Below are 21,184 nucleotides of genomic sequence, written 5' to 3' on the forward strand. Positions count from 1 at the left end.
TACAGTTTTCAATAATTCTTTCAAGCTTCCATGACTGTTTTTACTCCACAAAATCAATATGTTTCATGCTGTTGAATGTAAGCCTGACCTCAGTATGTATAATACAATATAGTATAATAGTTGCTGTGCAGTTTAAGAAATAAAATACAGTAGTAAAATGCAGAAATTTATTAATATCCTTCAATCTGGTTCAATCAAAGGCAGCAGCAAACAGAAACGTCTTCAGTCTGGATTTAAAGGAGCTGAGGGTCTCAGCAGACCTGCAGCTTTCTGGGACTTTGTTCCAGATATGTGGAGCAAAGTATACGGAGGAGGTCTGGGTGGATGGGAGGGTCTAAAAACACCTTTTATCTTTTACCAAGGAAGCCGCTGGTGTGAAACCCAGAAGTCAACATTGACTTATTTGTAACATGATTTTCATACTTAAGTAACTCCACTTCTAGTTAGTTATTTTAACCACACCACAGCCTCTTCCTTAACCTAACCAAGTAGTTAGTTGCTGCATATACGTAGGAAAATGCACAAAAAGACAAGAAATAACATGAAGATATCATACGACCCATTATAAGAGGATATGTTGCCATGCTTCACAATCCTTTTTTTTTTTTTACCTCAAGAAAAAAGTGCTAAATTCAATTTGCGCAGTGACTTCAGAATACTAATATGTGTTCCATTAATCTTATCTTTCTATTGTTGTAGCTAAACGTGCTATGGAACCAAACAAAGTCAAAACTTATACATCAAAAAAATATGTAAAAATGTAATATAGAACAACATTAGTGTCTAACAGTGAGCTATTAGTTTATCTCAAATCTGTGTATCAACGTTATCATGTTTTAACCACTCATGGGGCTTTTGCCATTTCAAAACTGCATTCTCAATTACGTTTAGGTTTCACCCGGGAGATGAACTCAGGTCTTCTGGGTGAAATATTGTGTTTGATTCATCCATTTATTATTATTTTGTATCCATCTCCTGAACAAAAGGTATCTGCATGGTGAGAATATGCTCATAAACATTGTACACAACGACAGGCTAGAATTTAAGAACAACATAACAGTTACACAATCCTCTATTTACCAGTAAAGTGTGCATCTCATGTGTGACTCATATTATCCCGCAGTTTATCATAACATATTTTCCTTCTAAGAAAAAAACTAGCATGGGACTGTCCGACAAAAATTAAGAAATAGTACTGTATGTGTAGCTCTGTTGCAAGATCATTAAAATGATCCATTGCAGCTCTTCCAGGTCAGCAGCAGCAGCCGAGGGGAGTTAACTGCAGCAGAGGGGAGTTGAAGTTTGCACAAGGACTGCTGGCTTAACGTCAGTGTGCTGATAAAAAGGTGACGAAAAGAGGTCATGATAGGACGTCAGCTACTAGGTGTGCACATGAGGCACATGGGTACAGAAGCTTGGAGTCTTTGCATTATTTTCCAATGAAACAGTCAACACAAAGATTATTAACTACTCTGCTGATTTAGTCTTGGCAAGTTTATTGTTCGCCTCATCTAGTTCTTCGTTTATCCATTGCCCTCTTAAAAATGCAAATTGGCATTCTTCATTAAATCTCCAAAGTGAGACTGTGAGTCATTGTTTTATTGGTGGTTGTAGTCATTGTAGATATGTAGAACAATATAACTATGTCTCTTATGTTTAAAGGTACTAGATACAGGTGCTAGATACAGTACATTTAGAAAGTAATGACATAGTGAAAACAGGATATAAGATTGTTTTGCTAATTCATTAAAAAGACAAAAAAAAGGAAATATCACATAAATGTAGTATTGAAACCCTTTGTTGTGGCACTGAAAATGTAGCTCAGGTGCCTCCCATTTTGCTTGGTCATCTTTGATCACCTTGATTGGAGTCCACTTGTGGTAAATTCAATTGATTGGACATGATTTGTAAAGGCTCACACCTGTCTATATAAGGCCTCACAGACAATGCATATGGGAGCAAAATCCAAGCCATGAGGTTGATATGTTTGTCATTATGGGGTACTGAGTGTAGATTGATGACAATTTTAGAATTAAGATGCTTCTGATATATCATGTTGTGAGAAATAATGCTAGTTTTATAACTTTTGGTTAAGAAATGTAAGCTTTTATACTTCAGCAGTGACTTACATGAGAATTATGTAAACATGCAAAAGGCAAATGGTGTGCTCTTCTTTGCCTCCATTCAGTTATAAGACTTGTCAAAGTCAGGATGGGAAATCAGTTTGAGAATGCTTTCTGGTGGAGAGTTTGATTAACACCACTCTGATAAGGCTCTAAGAGTGCTTGGTATTGAAGCCATTTCAACAAATCCCGGTCTGTTATGTGATGCCATAGGCCCAAAAATACCATTTTCCATAGACTTACATAGGGAGAGAGACGGCTGTAAATCTGCGCATAATCAGCAAGTAAATCAACTTTCCAAGTATGAATCCTTGAATTGCCCTTAGGTTATTCAATCATTAGGTTCCAAAAGTTGTAAAATAAAGATAATTGATAGCTGAACACTGGGTTAAGTGTCTCAGGCTTCACCTATCATTACAAACACAACCTAACATGTTTTGAGTAATACTAACATCAGATGAACATTGTCTCAATTCTCTCTTCAGGAGCCAACATTTTGAAATCAATAGCTCCCTGTGAAGATTCTAGGGATGACAGAATTGCCTCATTGTTTCACTCTGTCACGAACAATCAAAGAAATATAACCGTTGGAAGAAACTCACAAAGTCACATTCGACCCAGAATAATTGATGTGATTTAGATCATGTCATCTTCCTCCAGGAACCAATCTTGGCCAAGTATGAACTCACAGCCCTCCACAGATCTTTGCAATAATAAAGGAGTACAATGAGTAAATAAAAAGGAATGGAAATCAACCTAATGAATAAATTGCAAGTGAGAATATGTCTATTGAATTGAATATTAACTTTTCAAAATAATTTTGCAGATATGTGTTTGAAAACTAAACTAATATTGATTGCATGTGACACGGATTGTTTGTATTCCTCTGTAATGTTTTTTGTAGTTTAGCTTATTTTTTACAATTCGCTACCCAATAAAAACACAAACTTAATTTGTAATGCTTTTATAGCAGAGGGGGTTATTCCTTTATGTTTTCCTTTTTTTCCACCACTTTTTAGCAAATATTATCATTCCTCTTAGTGACCATACCGTGACCTTGTGACATATAGTATATATATTTAGGGAGAAGTGGTTCCTCTACTGCCACTAATTCCCCCGATGAATACATATTTTGGACACATTTTAGAAAACTGTATCCCCTCTCAGGATTTGACCCAAACTCTTAACTGATCTTCCCTTCAGTGCCAGACAGCGCCGTTGTGTGTGCACCAACTCTAAATCAAAACCAGCTGACCACAGCTATGGATCTGAAATGTATAGGGATTGAGGGAAGTCTCTGCAGAGACAAGAGTAAAGTGCCATTGAGGTTTCACTTCATGATCGATGTACTGTGAGAAACATTTCCAAACCATTCTAAATATGTCACTTCCACTGATCTCAGACAATGTGTTTGGATTTTGGATTCTATAGCGAACTATGTAAAAAGAGATAGATATGCATTAGTAAACCATAGTGCTTCAGATTTGATCTATATTATGACATTGTGTATATTTTGTAATCAATAATCTACATCATACAGTTGTGGTCAAAAGTTTACATACACTTGTAAAGAACATAATGTCATGGCTCTCTTGAGTTTCCAGTTATTTCTACAACTCTGATTTTTCTCTGATAGAGTGATTGGAACAGATACTTCTTTGTCACAAAAAACATTCATGAAGTTTGGTTCTTTCATGACTTTATTATGGGTTAACAGAAAAAGTGACAAAATCTGCTGGGTCAAAAATATACATTCAGCAACATGAATTAGCAATTTTGGTGACTTAGAAAGTTGTGTCAATGAAATGAGCTTCATAGCATGGCCTCTTAACTTCTTGTGAGTGATTATGAGTGACTACAGCTGGTGACTTCTCTGAGGCCATTTAAATAGGGCTCATTGGATACAAACGCCCACAAACGCTACAATGGGAAAGTCAAAGGAGCTCAGCATGGATCTGAAAAAGCGAATCATTGACTTGAACAAGTCAGGAAAGTCACTTGGAGCCATTTCAAAGCAGCTGCAGGTCCCAAGAGCAACAGTGCAAACAATTGTTTGTAAGTATAAAGTGCATGGCACTGTTTTGTCACTGCCACAATCTGGAAGAAAACGCAAGCTATCACCTGCTGCTGAGAGAAAATTGGTCAGGAGGGTGAAGAGTCAACCAAGAACCACCAAAAAGCAGATCTGCCAAGAATTAGAAGCTGCTGGAACACAGGTGTCAGTGTCCACAGTCAAGCGTGTTTTGCATCTCCATGGACTGAGAGGCTGCCGTGCAAGAAGGAAGCCCTTGCTCCAAAAGCGGCACCTTAAGGCTCGACTGAAGTTTGCTGCTGATCACATGGACAAAGATAAGACCTTCTGGAGGAAAGTTCTGTGGTCAGATGAAACAAAAATCAAGCTGTTTGGCCACAATGCCCAGCAATATGTTTGGAGGAGAAAAGGTGAGGCCTTTAACCCCAAGAACACCATGCCTACCGTCAAGCACGGTGGTGGTAGTATTATGCTGTGGGGCTGTTTTGCTGCCAATGGAACTGGTGCTTTACAGAGAGTAAATGGGATAATGAAGAAGGAGGATTACCTTCAAATTCTTCAAGATAACCTAAAATCATCAGCCCGAAGGTTGGGTCTTGGGCGCAGTTGGGTGTTCCAACAGGACAATGACCCCCAAACACACATCAAAAGTGGTAATGGAATGGCTAAATCAGGCTAGAATTAGGGTTTTAGAATGGCCTTCCCAAAGTCCTGACTTAAATCCCATTGAGAACATGTGGACAATGCTGAAGAAACAAGTCCATGTCAGAAAGCCATCAAATTTAACTGAACTGCACCAATTCTGTCAAGAGGAGTGGTCAAAGAGTCAACGAGAAGCTTGCCAGAAGCTTGTGGATGGCTACCAAAAGCGCCTAATTGAAGTGAAAATGGCCAAGGGACATGTAACCAAATATTAGCACTGCTGTATGTATATTTTTGACCCAGCAGATTTGATCACTTTTTCTGTTAAACCATAACAAAGTCATGAAAGAACCAAACTTCATGAATGTTTTTTGTGACAAAGAAGTATCTGTTCTAATCACTCTATCAGAGAAAAATCAGAGTTGTAGGAATAACGGGGAAACTCAAGAGCCATGACATTATGTTCTTTACAAGTGTATGTAAACTTTTGACCACAACTGTACCTGCAAATCAGATAGTAAATGTCAGACTTTAGCAACCTCTGGTCAAAGTGATCTTATGATGAAATAATCATAATGACATGCACACAGACATTTTATGTCCACGTACATTATTCATATTTTAGAGCCTATCTTTGCTTTTACCTTTGTCTTTCCTCTGCAATGATTGTCATGATATTACAATAAGTTTTCCACAATAATATTTCACTGTTACAAGTGGAATGGATGATGTGCTCTATATGGGAAAATTTCACATAGCTGAAGTATGACTATGATTTTCAAGACTCAACAGACAGCAACATGTGCAAACGCCCGGATGAAGCGGAGCAGGATTTGCTGTGCAGATCAGCGGATTCGTTTGTGCTTCTGGCTAGTAGTTCCTCCGCAGAGAGAGCAATTCATCTGATCTGTGGAGAGAATGATGTCACAAGCCAAAGAGTGTGTGTGTGTGTGTGTGTGTGTGTGTGTGTGTGTGTGTGTGTGTGTGTGTGTGTGTGTGTGTGTGTGTGTGTGTGTGTGTGTGTGTGTGTGTGTGTGTGTGTGTGTGTGTGTGTGTGTGTGTGTGTGTGTGTGTGTGTGTGTTGAGAAAAAGGTGCAAAACTGCATCAGTGTTCTTAAACGAGAAGAGGCATGGAGCAATATAGCTTTGTACAATTCACTCACACAAACTTAAGCTTTGACACAATAACACTAGCTGGATTTTGCCGTATTCCAGCAGAAAAGTAATGTTTGCGTAGTAGCAGCTAATTTATTAAATTTATTTTATTTTTGTTTTATTTCTTTTAGCAAATTAAGAGTGCAAGTAATGTTGACAATGATGGCACTTAACATCCTAAATGTTTTTCAGTACAGATCATTAGAGCGAGGTCAATAAATAAAAACGTCAGATTAGGTCAAATCAGAGGTTTGATGCCGCCCAGAATCCAAGCAAATGAAGGCAAATACCAGCTGTAATTCCTTGTTTCCAGTTTCAGAATATCCACTGCAGTCGCAGTAAATTTAAAAAGGTGCAGTAGCAATACTTTCTCTCTACAACAATGAAATACAATAGGATATTTTTTCTCAATTCTTTAGCTTTGTCATTCCTTTATGATTAGGCAGTTGTCTAGGTTTGATTTTGCCAATGTACATTCATATTCAAAGTTCAGCATTTAATGATGCAAAGGGATCTGCTTTCCTTGCATTCACAGTCCATCTTTGCCTGGTATCTAACACAGAACATGTACAGTGACCTCATCCATTACCAACCATGATAACAAGAAGGATTTTCCAAGGAAACAGGGGGTGCAAAATCAGAGAGGAAGAAAGACACACAAAAAAGAGACAGAGTTGAAAACAGAACGAGGGAGGGATAAAACACAGAGAGAGGAAGGCCGTGTGCTCTCTGTAACAGTTGCTAAAACCGGTGACAAGACAGAGACATGAGCAGCACCTGTTTTATGTTTGTGTGTATAGGCTGTTCCTACAGCAGATGTTAGGGTGTCTGACCTTTTGTCTGGACTAGTCGAGGCATCCCTCGGGAGAAAAACAATGTGGAGAACAAGGCGTAAAAGTTGTGCAGTGAGCAGCTAATCAGAGCTACGTGAATTTTAACACAAGTGGGATTGCAGTAAATGTTGAGTTTCAGCTTTGTCCTTGATTATGATGCAATTTATTCTGAGACAATAAAGACAATACAGTTTATCTGCCAGAACACATTTGTAGAACTGTTTTATCTGACTTGAAAAGAGGAAACTTGAATGTTTCCACAACACATTGAGAACATTCAGCAATTGCATTTTGACATGAGCCTGTTTAGCTCTAGTTGAGTATTTTGTTGGACCGATTCAGATTAGTTTTGTTGAAATATAAACAGACAGATTTATCTGTTTAGCTGGTTTCACGATGTCATTAAAATGTGATTTTACACTCAAGAAAGAATTGCATCAATTCTTCCATTTTATTACTCCATTCAGTTTTAATTGTAACTCTTTTGCCCTTTTATGGAAAGGACTGTTTGAGGTTTATGGATACTTCAAAATAACCTTTATGGCAATATGCCACACAATCATTTGAGTATCAAACGCTCACTCCTTGGCAGAGAATGGCAGCTGTGGTCAGTTTGAATTCATGTTGGTTACAATGGGTTGTAATGGTGTTAAGTTACAGTGGAAAGATAATTATCAATTTCCAAAGATACTAAAAACTTAAGCTTACAATTACTTTGGCCACCTTTCATGGACTCTGCAGCAAGCAACAACATTAACCTTTACAACTTCCAAACTAACTGATTCATCCTGGCCAAAGGCATCAACTGAAGCAAAAATACACCTAATTAAAGCTGCAAGCAGCATTGATCGGGCCCTCGCAACGTCACACACGTCGAGGGTACTGGCAGGACTCTGGTTGATGCGGCAATGCATTTCTGTGACCATCATACACTGCATGCACAAGTTAGATGATATTTCCTGCGTCGACCAGCAGCATAGCAAGACCATGTTGCCAGGTCTTAAGCCTCAAATGTTTTGAGTGTACCTCCGATACAATCATAAATGTAAGCCTGTTAAGATCATTAAGAAAATGAACGTGTGAATGTGCTTCAGTATTTGTAACATAACAGACTGTCAGGTTACTGGGATGGAGTTCAACTCCCTGCAGTGTCCTACTGATTGTATTTGGACTTACATGAAAATTAACAGAACAGCAGTGTCATTTGTTTTTACTTGAACACTTTAATTTGACACTGTTTTCATTTTAAGCTCTTCTGTAACTTTAGATTGTAGTGTGAAGCATTCATTGTAACATTTAACCTGATTCTCATGTAGAAGCTCTAGACAGATCATTTATACTAATGCCCACTGACATGGTTTGAAAAACACTGTTGATTAACTTTTGTTCTCCAAGCATCTTAGTTTGCACATATTTAGATCAGAGAAGTCTTTTTCTCATGGTGTGCCCACAAACCCTGTTTGGGCCGCTGTTATTATAGAATTCTGTTTACGTCCGTGGTTGCCAGTAGGTGGCGCTATGACTATGAGTTAATATTGGCATGCAGAAGTCCTAAAATCACGACAGCAATCAAGCATGTCAAGTTTGGGGCAGTTTTGACAAAGTAAGGTTGAGTTACAACAGCTTGATGGATGATGGCGAATCATGTAAAATTGCCGCAACACCAAGTCCATGTTATCCGATGAAACATCAAGCTTTTAGTAACTTTTAATCGTTAAGGTCTTTAGGTTGTTCTGACCAAATTCTAAGCTGATCGGATTATTTCCCTAGGAGGAGTTTGTAGTGCAGCACCTGGAAAAGGAAATAAAACCACAAGAAATTCATACAAAATTCAAATTGGCTGACTTCCGGTTGGGTTTAGAGCATGGACCCCTAAGACTTTTTTTTAAGTCTACATGTGATACACCTGCTTACTTAATTTCATACATCTAGGTGAAACGTACGGCGAGGGCTGCATCGTCGAAATATTGTAGGGGGCGCTATCGAGCCGAGTTGCCACTCTGAAGCATTGAAATCACATCAGATAACTACATTCAGGATTTTAAATGTGTGTGACAAGTTTGATTTTGTTTTGAGTATTTTTAGCCCCTCAAAAACACCTTTGTTTTTCATGGCGAGGAATGCATCGCCACGGCAACGGCATTTCACAAAACAACAAGCTTTGAGTAACTTTTAATCACAAAGGTCTTTAGATTGTTCTGACCAAATTCTAAGTTGATCTGATTAGTTCCCTGGGAGGAGTTCGTTAAAGTAGAGCGCCTGGAAATTGAAAAAACTACACTAGAAATTCAGACTAAATTCAAAATGGCTGACTTCCGGTTTGGTTTAGGGCATGCCCCAAGAGACTTTTATTTAAGTCCACATGTGATACATGTGCCTACCAAATTTTGTTAATCAATGTGAAACGTACTGCGAGGGCTGCTTCGTCGAAATTTTGTAGGGGGCGCTATTGAGCCGATTTAACACTCTCATTGAATAAAATCATATTATAGAACTACATTTTGGCCTTGTGATCTGTGTGTCAAGGTAGCTTGTGTTTCAAGCTTTTTTAACCTCTCCAAATGACCATCGTTTTTCACGGCAAAGACTGCGTTACCACGGCAACGGCGTTCGACGAAACATCAAAAGCTTAGAGAACTGGCATTATGAACTTCTTACATTTGTGTGGAACAAATTTGATGTTGATCTGATTTTCCAACTAAGAGAAACAAGCCAAAGTATAAAGACTTTAACTTACTGTTGCCAGTAGGTGGCGCTATGACTATGATTCAAAATTGGCTTGCAGATGTCTTCAGGCCTGGAGTTTAATCAAACATGTGAAATCTGGTAAAGATCTGATGATGCGGAGTCAAGTTACATCAGTTTATTCGTTCATGGCGAAGGATCGAAATTCGCAGAGTCGCCACGCTTCGACAACTTCCTACAATTTTCACAATGAAGCATTATCAAGGTCTTAAGGCTTTTGTGACAAAATTTGAGAGGGATCCGATTAATCTGTGAGCAGTAGGTTGTCAAAGTACACAACCTATGACTTCCTGTTGCCACTAGGTGGCGCTATTACTATGATTCTAAATTGTCATATACATGTGTTCAGGGTCAGGATGTTATGACATATGAGAAATTTGGAGCAGATTAGGCAATGTACAGCCGAGTTACAACAACTTCCTGTTTCATGGCGAATGGTGTTTTTTTGCCGCCACGCCACGGACACATAGTTCAATAACTTTTTGATCTTTGAGTATCGTTTCACTGCCAAGGTCTCAAGAGCATACTGACCAAATCTGAAGGCAATCGGGTTTAATCTCTAGGAGGTGTTTGTTAAAGTACGGCGCCTTGAAACGGTCCAAAAACGTCATCAAATTCAAAATGGCCGACTTCCTGTTTGGTTTAGGATATACCTCTTTTTGACTTTTTTGTACGTCCCATCACGTTCCACATACCTACCAAATTTCATACAGCTAGGTGAAACCCAAAGTTGGGGCTACTCTGTAGGGGGCGCTATCGAGCCAAAATGTCATGCCGCAGCTGGACACCCCAATAATACTGGAATTTTCACCACGATTGAATTTTGTGCCAAATTTCAAAAGATTCCCAGTATCCCAAGCACCTCCTTTTTGCGATGAAACTGGTACGATAATAATAATAATAATAATTAAAGCTGCAAGCAGCATTGATCGGGCCCTCGCAACGTCACACACGTCGAGGGTACTGGCAGGACTCTGGTTGATGCGGCAATGCATTTCTGTGACCATCATACACTGCATGCACAAGTTAGATGATATTTCCTGCGTCGACCAGCAGCATAGCAAGACCATGTTGCCAGGTCTTAAGCCTCAAATGTTTTGAGTGTACCTCCGATACAATCATAAATGTAAGCCTGTTAAGATCATTAAGAAAATGAACGTGTGAATGTGCTTCAGTATTTGTAACATAACAGACTGTCAGGTTACTGGGATGGAGTTCAACTCCCTGCAGTGTCCTACTGATTGTATTTGGACTTACATGAAAATTAACAGAACAGCAGTGTCATTTGTTTTTACTTGAACACTTTAATTTGACACTGTTTTCATTTTAAGCTCTTCTGTAACTTTAGATTGTAGTGTGAAGCATTCATTGTAACATTTAACCTGATTCTCATGTAGAAGCTCTAGACAGATCATTTATACTAATGCCCACTGACATGGTTTGAAAAACACTGTTGATTAACTTTTGTTCTCCAAGCATCTTAGTTTGCACATATTTAGATCAGAGAAGTCTTTTTCTCATGGTGTGCCCACAAACCCTGTTTGGGCCGCTGTTATTATAGAATTCTGTTTACGTCCGTGGTTGCCAGTAGGTGGCGCTATGACTATGAGTTAATATTGGCATGCAGAAGTCCTAAAATCACGACAGCAATCAAGCATGTCAAGTTTGGGGCAGTTTTGACAAAGTAAGGTTGAGTTACAACAGCTTGATGGATGATGGCGAATCATGTAAAATTGCCGCAACACCAAGTCCATGTTATCCGATGAAACATCAAGCTTTTAGTAACTTTTAATCGTTAAGGTCTTTAGGTTGTTCTGACCAAATTCTAAGCTGATCGGATTATTTCCCTAGGAGGAGTTTGTAGTGCAGCACCTGGAAAAGGAAATAAAACCACAAGAAATTCATACAAAATTCAAATTGGCTGACTTCCGGTTGGGTTTAGAGCATGGACCCCTAAGACTTTTTTTTAAGTCTACATGTGATACACCTGCTTACTTAATTTCATACATCTCGGTGAAACGTACTGCGAGGGCTGCATCGTCGAAATATTGTAGGGGGCGCTATCGAGCCGAGTTGCCACTCTGAAGCATTGAAATCACATCAGATAACTACATTCAGGATTTTAAATGTGTGTGACAAGTTTGATTTTGTTTTGAGTATTTTTAGCCCCTCAAAAACACCTTTGTTTTTCATGGCGAGGAATGCATCGCCACGGCAACGGCATTTCACGAAACAACAAGCTTTGAGTAACTTTTAATCACAAAGGTCTTTAGATTGTTCTGACCAAATTCTAAGTTGATCTGATTAGTTCCCTGGGAGGAGTTCGTTAAAGTAGAGCGCCTGGAAATTGAAAAAACGACACTAGAAATTCAGACTAAATTCAAAATGGCTGACTTCCGATTGGGTTTAGGGCATGGCCCCAAGAGACTTTTATTTAAGTCCACATGTGATACATGTGCCTACCAAATTTTGTTAATCTATGTGAAACGTACTGCGTGGGCTGCTTCGTCGAAATTTTGTAGGGGGCGCTATTGAGCCAATTTAACACTGATTGAATAAAATCATATTATAGAACTACATTTTGGCCTTGTGATCTGTGTGTCAAGTTTGCTTGTGTTTCGAGCTTTTTTAACCTCTCCAAATGACCATCGTTTTTCACGGCGAAGACTGCGTTACCACAGCAACGGCGTTCGACGAAACATTAAAAGCTTAGAGAACTGGCATTATGAACTTCTTACATTTGTGTGGAACAAATTTGATGTTGATCTGATTTTCCAACTAAGAGAAACAAGCCAAAGTATAAAGACTTTAACTTACTGTTGCCAGTAGGTGGCGCTATGACTATGATTAACAATTGGCTTGCAGATGTCTTCAGGCCTGGAGTTTAATCAAACATGTGAAATCTGGTAAAGATCTGATGATGCGGAGTCGAGTTACATCAGTTTATTCGTTCATGGCGAAGGATCGAAATTCGCAGAGCCGCCACGTCGCCATGCTTCAACAACTTCCTACAATTTTCACAATGAAGCATTATCAAGGTCTTAAGGCTTTTGTGACAAAATTTGAGAGGGATCCGATTAATCTGTGAGCAGTAGGGTGTCAAAGTACACAACCTATGACTTCCTGTTGCCACTAGGTGGCGCTATTACTATGATTCTAAATTGTCATATACATGTGTTCAGGGTCAGGATGTTATGACATATGAGAAATTTGGAGCAGATTAGGCAATGTACAGCCGAGTTACAACAACTTCCTGTTTCATGGCGAATGGTGTTTTTTTGCCGCCACGCCACGGACACATAGTTCGATAACTTTTTGATCTTTGAGTATCGTTTCACTGCCAAGGTCTCAAGAGCATACTGACCAAATCTGAAGGCAATCGGGTTTAATCTCTAGGAGGAGTTCGTTAAAGTACGGCGCCTTGAAACGGTCCAAAAACGTCATAAAATTCAAAATGGCCGACTTCCTGTTTGGTTTAGGATATACCTCCTTTTGACTTTTTTGTACGTCCCATCACGTTCCACATACCTACCAAATTTCATACAGCTAGGTGAAACCCAAAGTTGGGGCTACTCTGTAGGGGGCGCTATCGAGCCAAAATGTCATGCACATATTGGACACCCCAATAATACTGGAATTTTCACCACGATTGAATTTTGTGCCAAATTTCAAAAGATTCCCAGTATCCCAAGCACCTCCTTTTTGCGATGAAACTGGTACGATAATAATAATAATAATAATAATAATAATAATAATAATAAAAAACATTAGAATAACAATAGGTCCTCCGCTCCGACTACATCGGTGCTCGGGCCCTAATAATAAAAAACATTAGAATAACAATAGGTCCTCCGCTCCGACTACGTCGGTGCTCGGGCCCTAATAATAATATTAATAATAATAAAAAACATTAGAATAACAATAGGTCCTCCGCTCCGACTACGTCGGTGCTCGGGCCCTAAATAGAGGAGAAAATAAAAAATAAAAAATGTGTCAGCAATGATAAATGGTGGATTTAAACACACCATAAGTATTGTCCCAGTCAACAACAAGTCAATAAAAGATTGAAATCAAAGTCAAAATAATTATAATTAATGTGGAATTACAATATCTTAACTGCATCTTGTCTGAGTTAAATTGAAACTCCATCCAAGCAAAATCAAATTGTGTTGAATCAACAACTTTGAATCACGATGTATTTTATTGTAACAATTATTTACGTATTTGTTAATAAATATGACACTGACTATCGATTATAGATTGTTAATGAGGGAATCAATGCAATTGAGCATTACTTTTGTTAATTACTGGGACTTGGTAATGGAATGCTAATTCATCAAATAACATTCAAATTTGACCCCTGTTCATTTGATCCACAAAAGGTTATACAATGCTACAAATCCTGTTTCTTTCTTCGTCTGTTTCTTTTGAATGTTCGTAAATCACCTCACTTCGCCTTCGTACCTTGGAACATTACCACGGCTTTGCTTCCATCATCAGTAAGCTCAGAAGTCTCAAGCAGTATATCATCGAATGATAAGTAATTTAGCTTGTACAATAGTTGGATTTAGCAGAACAACCTCCCTCATCTCACAACCAAAAACATATGAGCTTGTGCTTTATCAAAGAGGCCTTTTCTTTCCAGCCACTGCTTGCTTCAAGGCATCTGTTTTGGGATTGTTTAGGAAAGGGAAATTGTTGTAATGGTCTATTTTCAGAAATTATAGGATTTTCCATGGTCATTTTTGGTTTACCTTCTCACTGGCATTGATTTTACTTTAGAAGATGATGTCATTTATACGGATTGATATAAATACAAAGAATAACAAGCAAGATATAATTGATTGCCAAGTTTTGCATAAAAACATTAGCCTCTGGCATCCTCGTAGAGATAAATGTGTTCTTGATATTGAGATTTACTTTTTTTTCTCAGACGATCCTATTCCATGGGCATCTGAAAGAACAAAACTGCATTGTCTTTTGTAACACATAACAGATTGTTTTCATCTTTTTTTCCAATCTCTTCAACAAGCACACGAGTCTCTTAACATTATCAAATCTTCCTGAATAGATAATGAACTACAGTATGATTTACCTACTCAATTAGGTCTAATAGTCTTTGCAGAATGTCTAGATGTCTTTTCTAGCTGTCTAGAATATAGTGGGCACTTTTTTTACAAGTTTGGGATTTACACTTTCTTAGTTTTGTGACATCTGAATTGGTTTCAAGCAAAAACTCTTTAAGGGTTTTGTTACATTGAAAATGGATGGCAACAACTTTAAGGATCATAATCAGTGTCTGGGCAGTGAGTCACTGGCTCCATGCTTATTTTTTTACAGTTGATGTAAAATAACAGAATCATGTGTACAACTGAAATTTAAATCTGTCCAAATAATACATATCTTTATAATGCTTTAGCATTGTTTATGGTTATAGTTAGCTGTGGATCAACTGGAGGAGTGCTGGAAACCAATACCCTGGCCAATATTCCCTGGTCACTCCTCTTTTTCATTGGATGCCAAGATGGATGTAGTGGTCAACAACTTTGCATTTCAAATTACAAATATTGCAGTAAATGTCAGGTTATTAAAAGTGTAATCATACTTGCAACCACTTTCGTCTCACCATTGCCCTGACTCACTGTGACTTTAACAAGCTGCAGACTCTCTTTCTCTCTATACGCTCTCACCCATATGCTCTCAGGTAGGCTACCAAAAGTTGCCACCAATTAATTTAACAGAAATCTGTACTAAGTAGTACCTACACAATTGAGTCAGTATCATTAAAAGTACATAGTTCAGTACCAAACCCTACAGGACATGTAACCAACATTTTATTCCAGTAATATCAAGTCTTTGTTTAGTCCCCTTAGAAAATGACAAATTCCATCATCTAATGGTTTGTTGATAGAGGAAACACTGTTTTTTGGCAGTGTCCCAAGATCTCCCATACAGCAAGAGATAAAGTATGTTGTGAGACGCCAAAAAAAACCTTTACTTTTGCTGGAGCTTATTGGAGAATGTATTGCTTATTGTTTTCAGAGACAAATACATGACAACTTGACAGATGCCATCAACTCCTCTGCCATTACAAATTGCATGCTTTATGAGAATATAATGATAGCTCAGAATCGCTTCGTGTAAACTAGTGTTTGACTTGCCCCCCTGGGGCATTGAGCAGACATTTCAGGAAACTGCTCCCCATCAGGGTTTATAGTTTGTGTTCCTTATTTTACCAGGTGTTTCCTTTATTCTGGTAGTTTATTCTGTCCCCAGCCATATCAAGGAAGGTAAACACACCCTGTAGACCCAACAACAACCTGCTACACAGTACCAGACTTTGTTAATCATTAGCTGTCAAATAATTCATATGAAGTAACTACTTCAAAAATGATTAACAGCTAAATGTAAACAATCCAAATAGCATTAAAGCACAAACCTACTCAGCCATGCAAAAGTCTGCCGTGCCATATGTTTTATGTAACAGCTTAAGTTTAAATAAATAAAAGTTGCCATTAAAGTATCAGAAGGGTTATTTTTGTTACAGTCTGCACAAGCCATTTTCCTTTTTCAGCAGGGCTCTGGACAGAATAATGACCATGTGGAAACCCAGAGATGTCTGACTCATGCTTCAGTGAGGGGTCTCTGCAGCCCCACGCATGATGAGAAAATGGCTTGAAACCTGGAAGCACTCAGATTATAAGAGCAGATGAACAAATGAATGAGGAGAAGTTTCTCCCCTGCAGTTTGTTTATTCAGCAACTTGGTCGCCTCCACTTTGAATTTACAGCTCATGTTTTAGCTCTCTGTCTTGATACAGCATTGCCAAATTACATTACCGTTTTCCTTATGAAACCAATTGTGTGAGTTGTGTGAATGAGTGTATTTAGGCAATTGATTATTCTTTAAATAAATGTGTAAAGTCTTTCTGTCCAGGAACTGCAGAGGAATGTGTAGCTTTTGGCTGAATCTGCCTCATTTAATTAAATAGATAAAGTACAATAATTTTAAATGTCTTGTAAGGCTGACAAATATTTAATTACAATAAAATAAATGTTTAAATAAGAAGGCAAGTAGGCAATGGCATTTAAATGTATGAATTATGAAATTAGTTTGTTCCTCTGATATGATTTCTGGTAAGACTGCCTCCAACCACGGAGGAGCAACTTTAGTCAGTATCCTTACGGTAACGTTGAGTGGCCTGTAAGATCTACACAGAGTAGCGTACTGTCCTTTAGCCAGCCCTTTTTTCTAGTTTCTCTAATAGCACAAGCAAAGTGAACCTCCACCACAAAGCTAAAAAGTAGTTTCTGATAGTTTAGGATATCTCGAAGTGTCACATTCTCCATCACTCTCTATATGAAACAATTGTATTAGCAGGTGCATGTTCAGCACTTTGATTGGTGGAAACCAAATTTTCACAATGAATCTCCACATTAGGTGGAGTAGGTGTCCATCTGGCAGTCTGGTGCTCCACCAATAAATATTTCCTTACACGTTGATGCTAATGATTATTGGATTTATTGTATTATTGGAGGCGAAGAGGGTTTTTCTAGATATCATCACTTTTGGGGTGAAAGTGCAGGTCAAAGTGTTGGGGTGAAAATAGTCTGAAATGGCTTTGCCACCTGTATAACAGGACACAACACATTAATAAAGAAGCAACATGTTACATATGGAATAATTTATTTTCCTAAAAATGAAGGCTTTCTCCATGTATGATAAGTGCTTGCAAGTCAACTGGAGGAGGATGAAACCCATGACAATTTTGTTATAATCTGTCAAATTACATTTGACAGTTCATTCTGAAACAGTAGAGGAGATGCATCTCTTTAACTTTATCTATATTTAATATGGCTAAATTAAATATATATATATATATATATATATATATATATATATATATATATGTCATTTTACTCCATAAATAATAAATAGATACAAATTAGACACTGTAAGATATATGTTTTGTCTAAACAAAACACTTTAGAGAACACATTGTAGCATATTTCTAAACCAATTTGACCTTAATCAGTGTTGTTTGCTTTTAGTCGTCCATCTAGCTCTACAGCACAGGAACCTGAAAATAGCCAAAGTAGAGAGCAGCAGTACTGTCACTGCAGTCAGCAATAGTAGCAGTACATCTAAACAATAGTATGAGTACCAGGGCATCTTATAGGCCTCTGTTTGCAGATGAGGAGCCCCTTTATGGCGCATCACATATTCCACCCAGAAGATGGCCTGATCCATGGGTGCCATCGGCTGATCTCTGTGCAAACTTGACAATCTATGTATGTTCTGTCTGTAGCTGTCATGATGGAGCACTTCGTGAATACCTTCCTCAAAACTGTGGCCGTTAACATCAGCTAGTTGAATGATCTTTCCGGCCCCTCGCTCCTGCAGACGTAGAAGGTTGTCATACTGGTCGAAGAACAAGGGTATACCGAGTACAGGGACCCCGTGGTAAATGGCTTCTTGGAGTCCGTTGGTTCCTCCATGAGCTACAAACACTTTGGTCTGTGGGTGGCCCAGGAGGTCCTTCTGTGGCATCCAGTCCACTATCAGGGTGTTGTTGCCCAAAGTAGAGGGACGCTCCCCTTTATGCCTCCATATCACCTAAATAGAAAATGAAATCATTAGGAATTTACTGTATACCTGTACACCAGCAGATATCCAATATGATGATGTTGACATTGCTGCACCCTGTGTCCTTTATTTACACAATCTATTACGTTTATTATATATTTATTTTATATTTATAGCCCCTATAACTTCCTTTTTTGACAAATTCCATGCGGAAAGGTTTTTTATTAATGCCTCTGTTTGTTTCATGATTAATATTGCTTTTAATGTGATGGATTTAACAATAGATGTATTGCTGCCTAAATATCTGTAAGACTCTCTAGATCAAACAAGTAGCAATTTTAAATTTCACTTTTTTTGGCATGCCATGCCATTGCAAAAGTCAATTAATGAGCATGTGTTACCTTCTGAGGCATCTTGGCAAAGACGCTGGCGATTTCATCAGCAACCTCTTTGGGCAGAGCATTCACTAAAGTTCCTAGAGTCATGATGATGACTCCGTGCTCCCCAGCACTCTGAACAAACTCCTCCAGGTCTGCTGGCAGAGGTTGAGCTGGTTTGCACTGGAACCCTCCTATGTAGATGACATTTGGCATTGTGGGCCGAGGGAATTCAAACACAAAATCTGACCTGAACAGCCAAATGTCTGCTTCCTGAAGAAGCGAGATGACGTCACATCCACCCTCTATGTATTTATCACAAATGGCATTATAGCTCGGCCCCACCAGGAATTTCTGCTGGAACAGTACAATTCCATAGAAAAATATGTTCTTGACCCTCTGGATGAAATTCATTTTGTCCGTTAAGCCTGATCCTGGCACTGGGATATAAGAGAGTGGTGAGGGGGCTATCGCAAAGTGGCCCTCTCCACTGGGGATCCAGCGAACATTGAGCACCATGGGCAGTTTGAGATACTTGGCTAGTACAACCCCTGGTGCTATAGCTGGGTCAGTGAGAACAAGATCATACTGGGCATCCATTAAGCTTTTGACCAGATGTTCATCATCAAAGATTTGAGCGAGGGCATCAGTCCACAATGAATGAGCCATGGAGATCATAGAGAGGAAGTCCTTGGTGAGTTTGAAGAAAGTAAGTGCTGAAGCCCCTTCTCTCTGCACCTGAAAAATGTTTATTTTTAAAGTGGTGAAAAAGTGATGATCTTAATATTTGAATGACTAGATGACCCACGTGGGGGAAAATACATAAGCCATAATGACATACCCTCATATTCTCCTTTAGGTACACGTCAAAAAAGTCCTCTAAACCTGCATTCATTTCCATGGTAATGGATGTGTAGAGAGAAGACTTTTCTGGGATGTACCAGCTGCTGGATGCCCTCATCACAGTGATGCTGTGTCCCCTGGCATGAAGTTCTTCCAGCAGGATCTTCATATTGATCCAGTGGCTGCCGTCCACAGGGAACACCAAGATGTTTCCTCCATCGCAAGGTGGTGTGAAGGAAATCAGACATACACTGAGGAATACAAATATTCCACACACACAATGCAATGGCATGGTTCCTAAAATGTAAGAAAGAGATAAACATGAGAAACCTCTTCAGTTTCAACAAGCGAAGAATTGTGCTAAACAATATGGATTATGGTCAGGTCTGTAAAAAGATACAGTTTCTTCTGGTGTAACAAATGAGAATTTACAGTGTTTTTTAGTTTTTTTTAAATATAATATACGAATTACAACTTGATAATGTTTCTGAAATTCACTTACCCATGTTCAAGAGTGGGAACAGTAATGCTACTTGCCTGCAGACAGACAGTTGATCCAATGGTCCTTATGTATTTGAGGTCAAACTCCAATCTCAGAGATGATAGGTCATCATAGGTGAATGAGTTACTTACTGGAATGTGGCATGTGTCCACGTGAAGCAATGACCACGCATGTCATGCAAAATTTAGTGCCGTTGCTGATGTGAAAAACGTTCCCTCGCCAAATTTGTAGAAATCCTCCTCACCAATTTGACCGTGTTAATGATTTATTTTTCGTCATGTCATCATAGTTTCATTACTTCTTTTCGTAATGTTGTTGAACTGCTGGTAGTGGTAGTGGTCTGGTTTTGTGGATGTTTTTCTCCTTCATGAGAGCTTGCATCAGAAGAACCTGTGACCTCATTCACAAGCGTATTAGAGTGGGTAGTGTAATATTAATCCACATGAGTTCCATGCATATCATCTTAAAAGTACAAATAAGTACCTGGAGAAACACAAATTGGTTTCCTGGATTCATGTATGAGCTATTATGCTTTTAGCAGTTAGTCATGCAGTTATTTTCTGCAAGTTTTTGACTTGGAGGTTTGCTCTGTACAATTTGTGTCAAATACAGTTGAATGTAAGTTGAAGGTCTCAGAACTGAACTCAGTTGATCCCAGGCATGTGCTCTCATATCAGTACCTTGAGATCAATATTGATTCATGGTTGTAGAGAGAGAGAGAGAGAGAGAGAGAGAGAGAGAGAGAGAGAGAGAGAGAGAGAGAGAGAGAGAGAGAGAGAGAGAGAGAGAGAGAGAGAGAGAGAGAGAGAGAGAGAGAGAGAGAGAGAGATGCAAATTGCTATTTTGACATGCCTCCCCCTGTTGATTTTGACAGAGAATCATTCATAAGTTATTACATATTTAGCGTTCTGCTAATTTTACATTCATATGTGGATACTCTGATTAATAAGTGTAGTCTTTGATTATGTTAAAAAGTAACATGTTGTTGTTGTTGTTGTTTAGCCTTTTGAGGCTTTTGCATGGTTAAATCAATTGATTTTATTTCATGATAAAAAATGCCCCCTTGTAATTTTTAACAGCCCCCTCACATCACTTCATCCTGTCCCCTGGCCTGGGTGTTGGACTAAAAAGTTACTCAAGACTCATACATCAGTAAAATAGGCTTATATCTGTTTTTGGCAAAAAAGATGAAAATAGTTGACACCTTACACCTGTACATGATTGTGTGTTGGGCTTATAGACTGTATAGAAGACAGAAGTGACCATATTTTAAAGAATACTCTACTTTATCGGCTATTTTACTCTAAATGGGATCATCATTTACTAAATGAACATCATGCTGTATT

General features: G+C 38.6%; 1 protein-coding gene across 1 annotated transcript; it reads right to left on the reverse strand.

Annotated features, from left to right (window-relative positions):
- Positions 1-17,446: 17,446 nt before the first annotated feature.
- On the reverse strand, positions 17,447-19,916 carry ugt5d1 (UDP glucuronosyltransferase 5 family, polypeptide D1). The gene is made up of 4 exons (XM_068716509.1): positions 19,839-19,916; positions 19,335-19,633; positions 18,518-19,231; positions 17,447-18,146 (listed from the first exon to the last, which is right to left on the reverse strand). Exons 1-4 carry the CDS (start codon positions 19,840-19,842, stop codon positions 17,562-17,564), a joined length of 1,602 nt encoding a protein of 533 aa, XP_068572610.1. The 5' UTR covers positions 19,843-19,916; the 3' UTR covers positions 17,447-17,561.
- Positions 19,917-21,184: the final 1,268 nt, after the last annotated feature.

The sequence above is a fragment of the Cebidichthys violaceus genome, unplaced genomic scaffold (genome assembly GCF_023349555.1).
Source record: "Cebidichthys violaceus isolate CVI_PGR_0920_01 unplaced genomic scaffold, fCebVio1.0.p SCAF_20, whole genome shotgun sequence".
In the NCBI taxonomy this organism is placed as follows: domain Eukaryota; kingdom Metazoa; phylum Chordata; class Actinopteri; order Perciformes; family Stichaeidae; genus Cebidichthys; species Cebidichthys violaceus.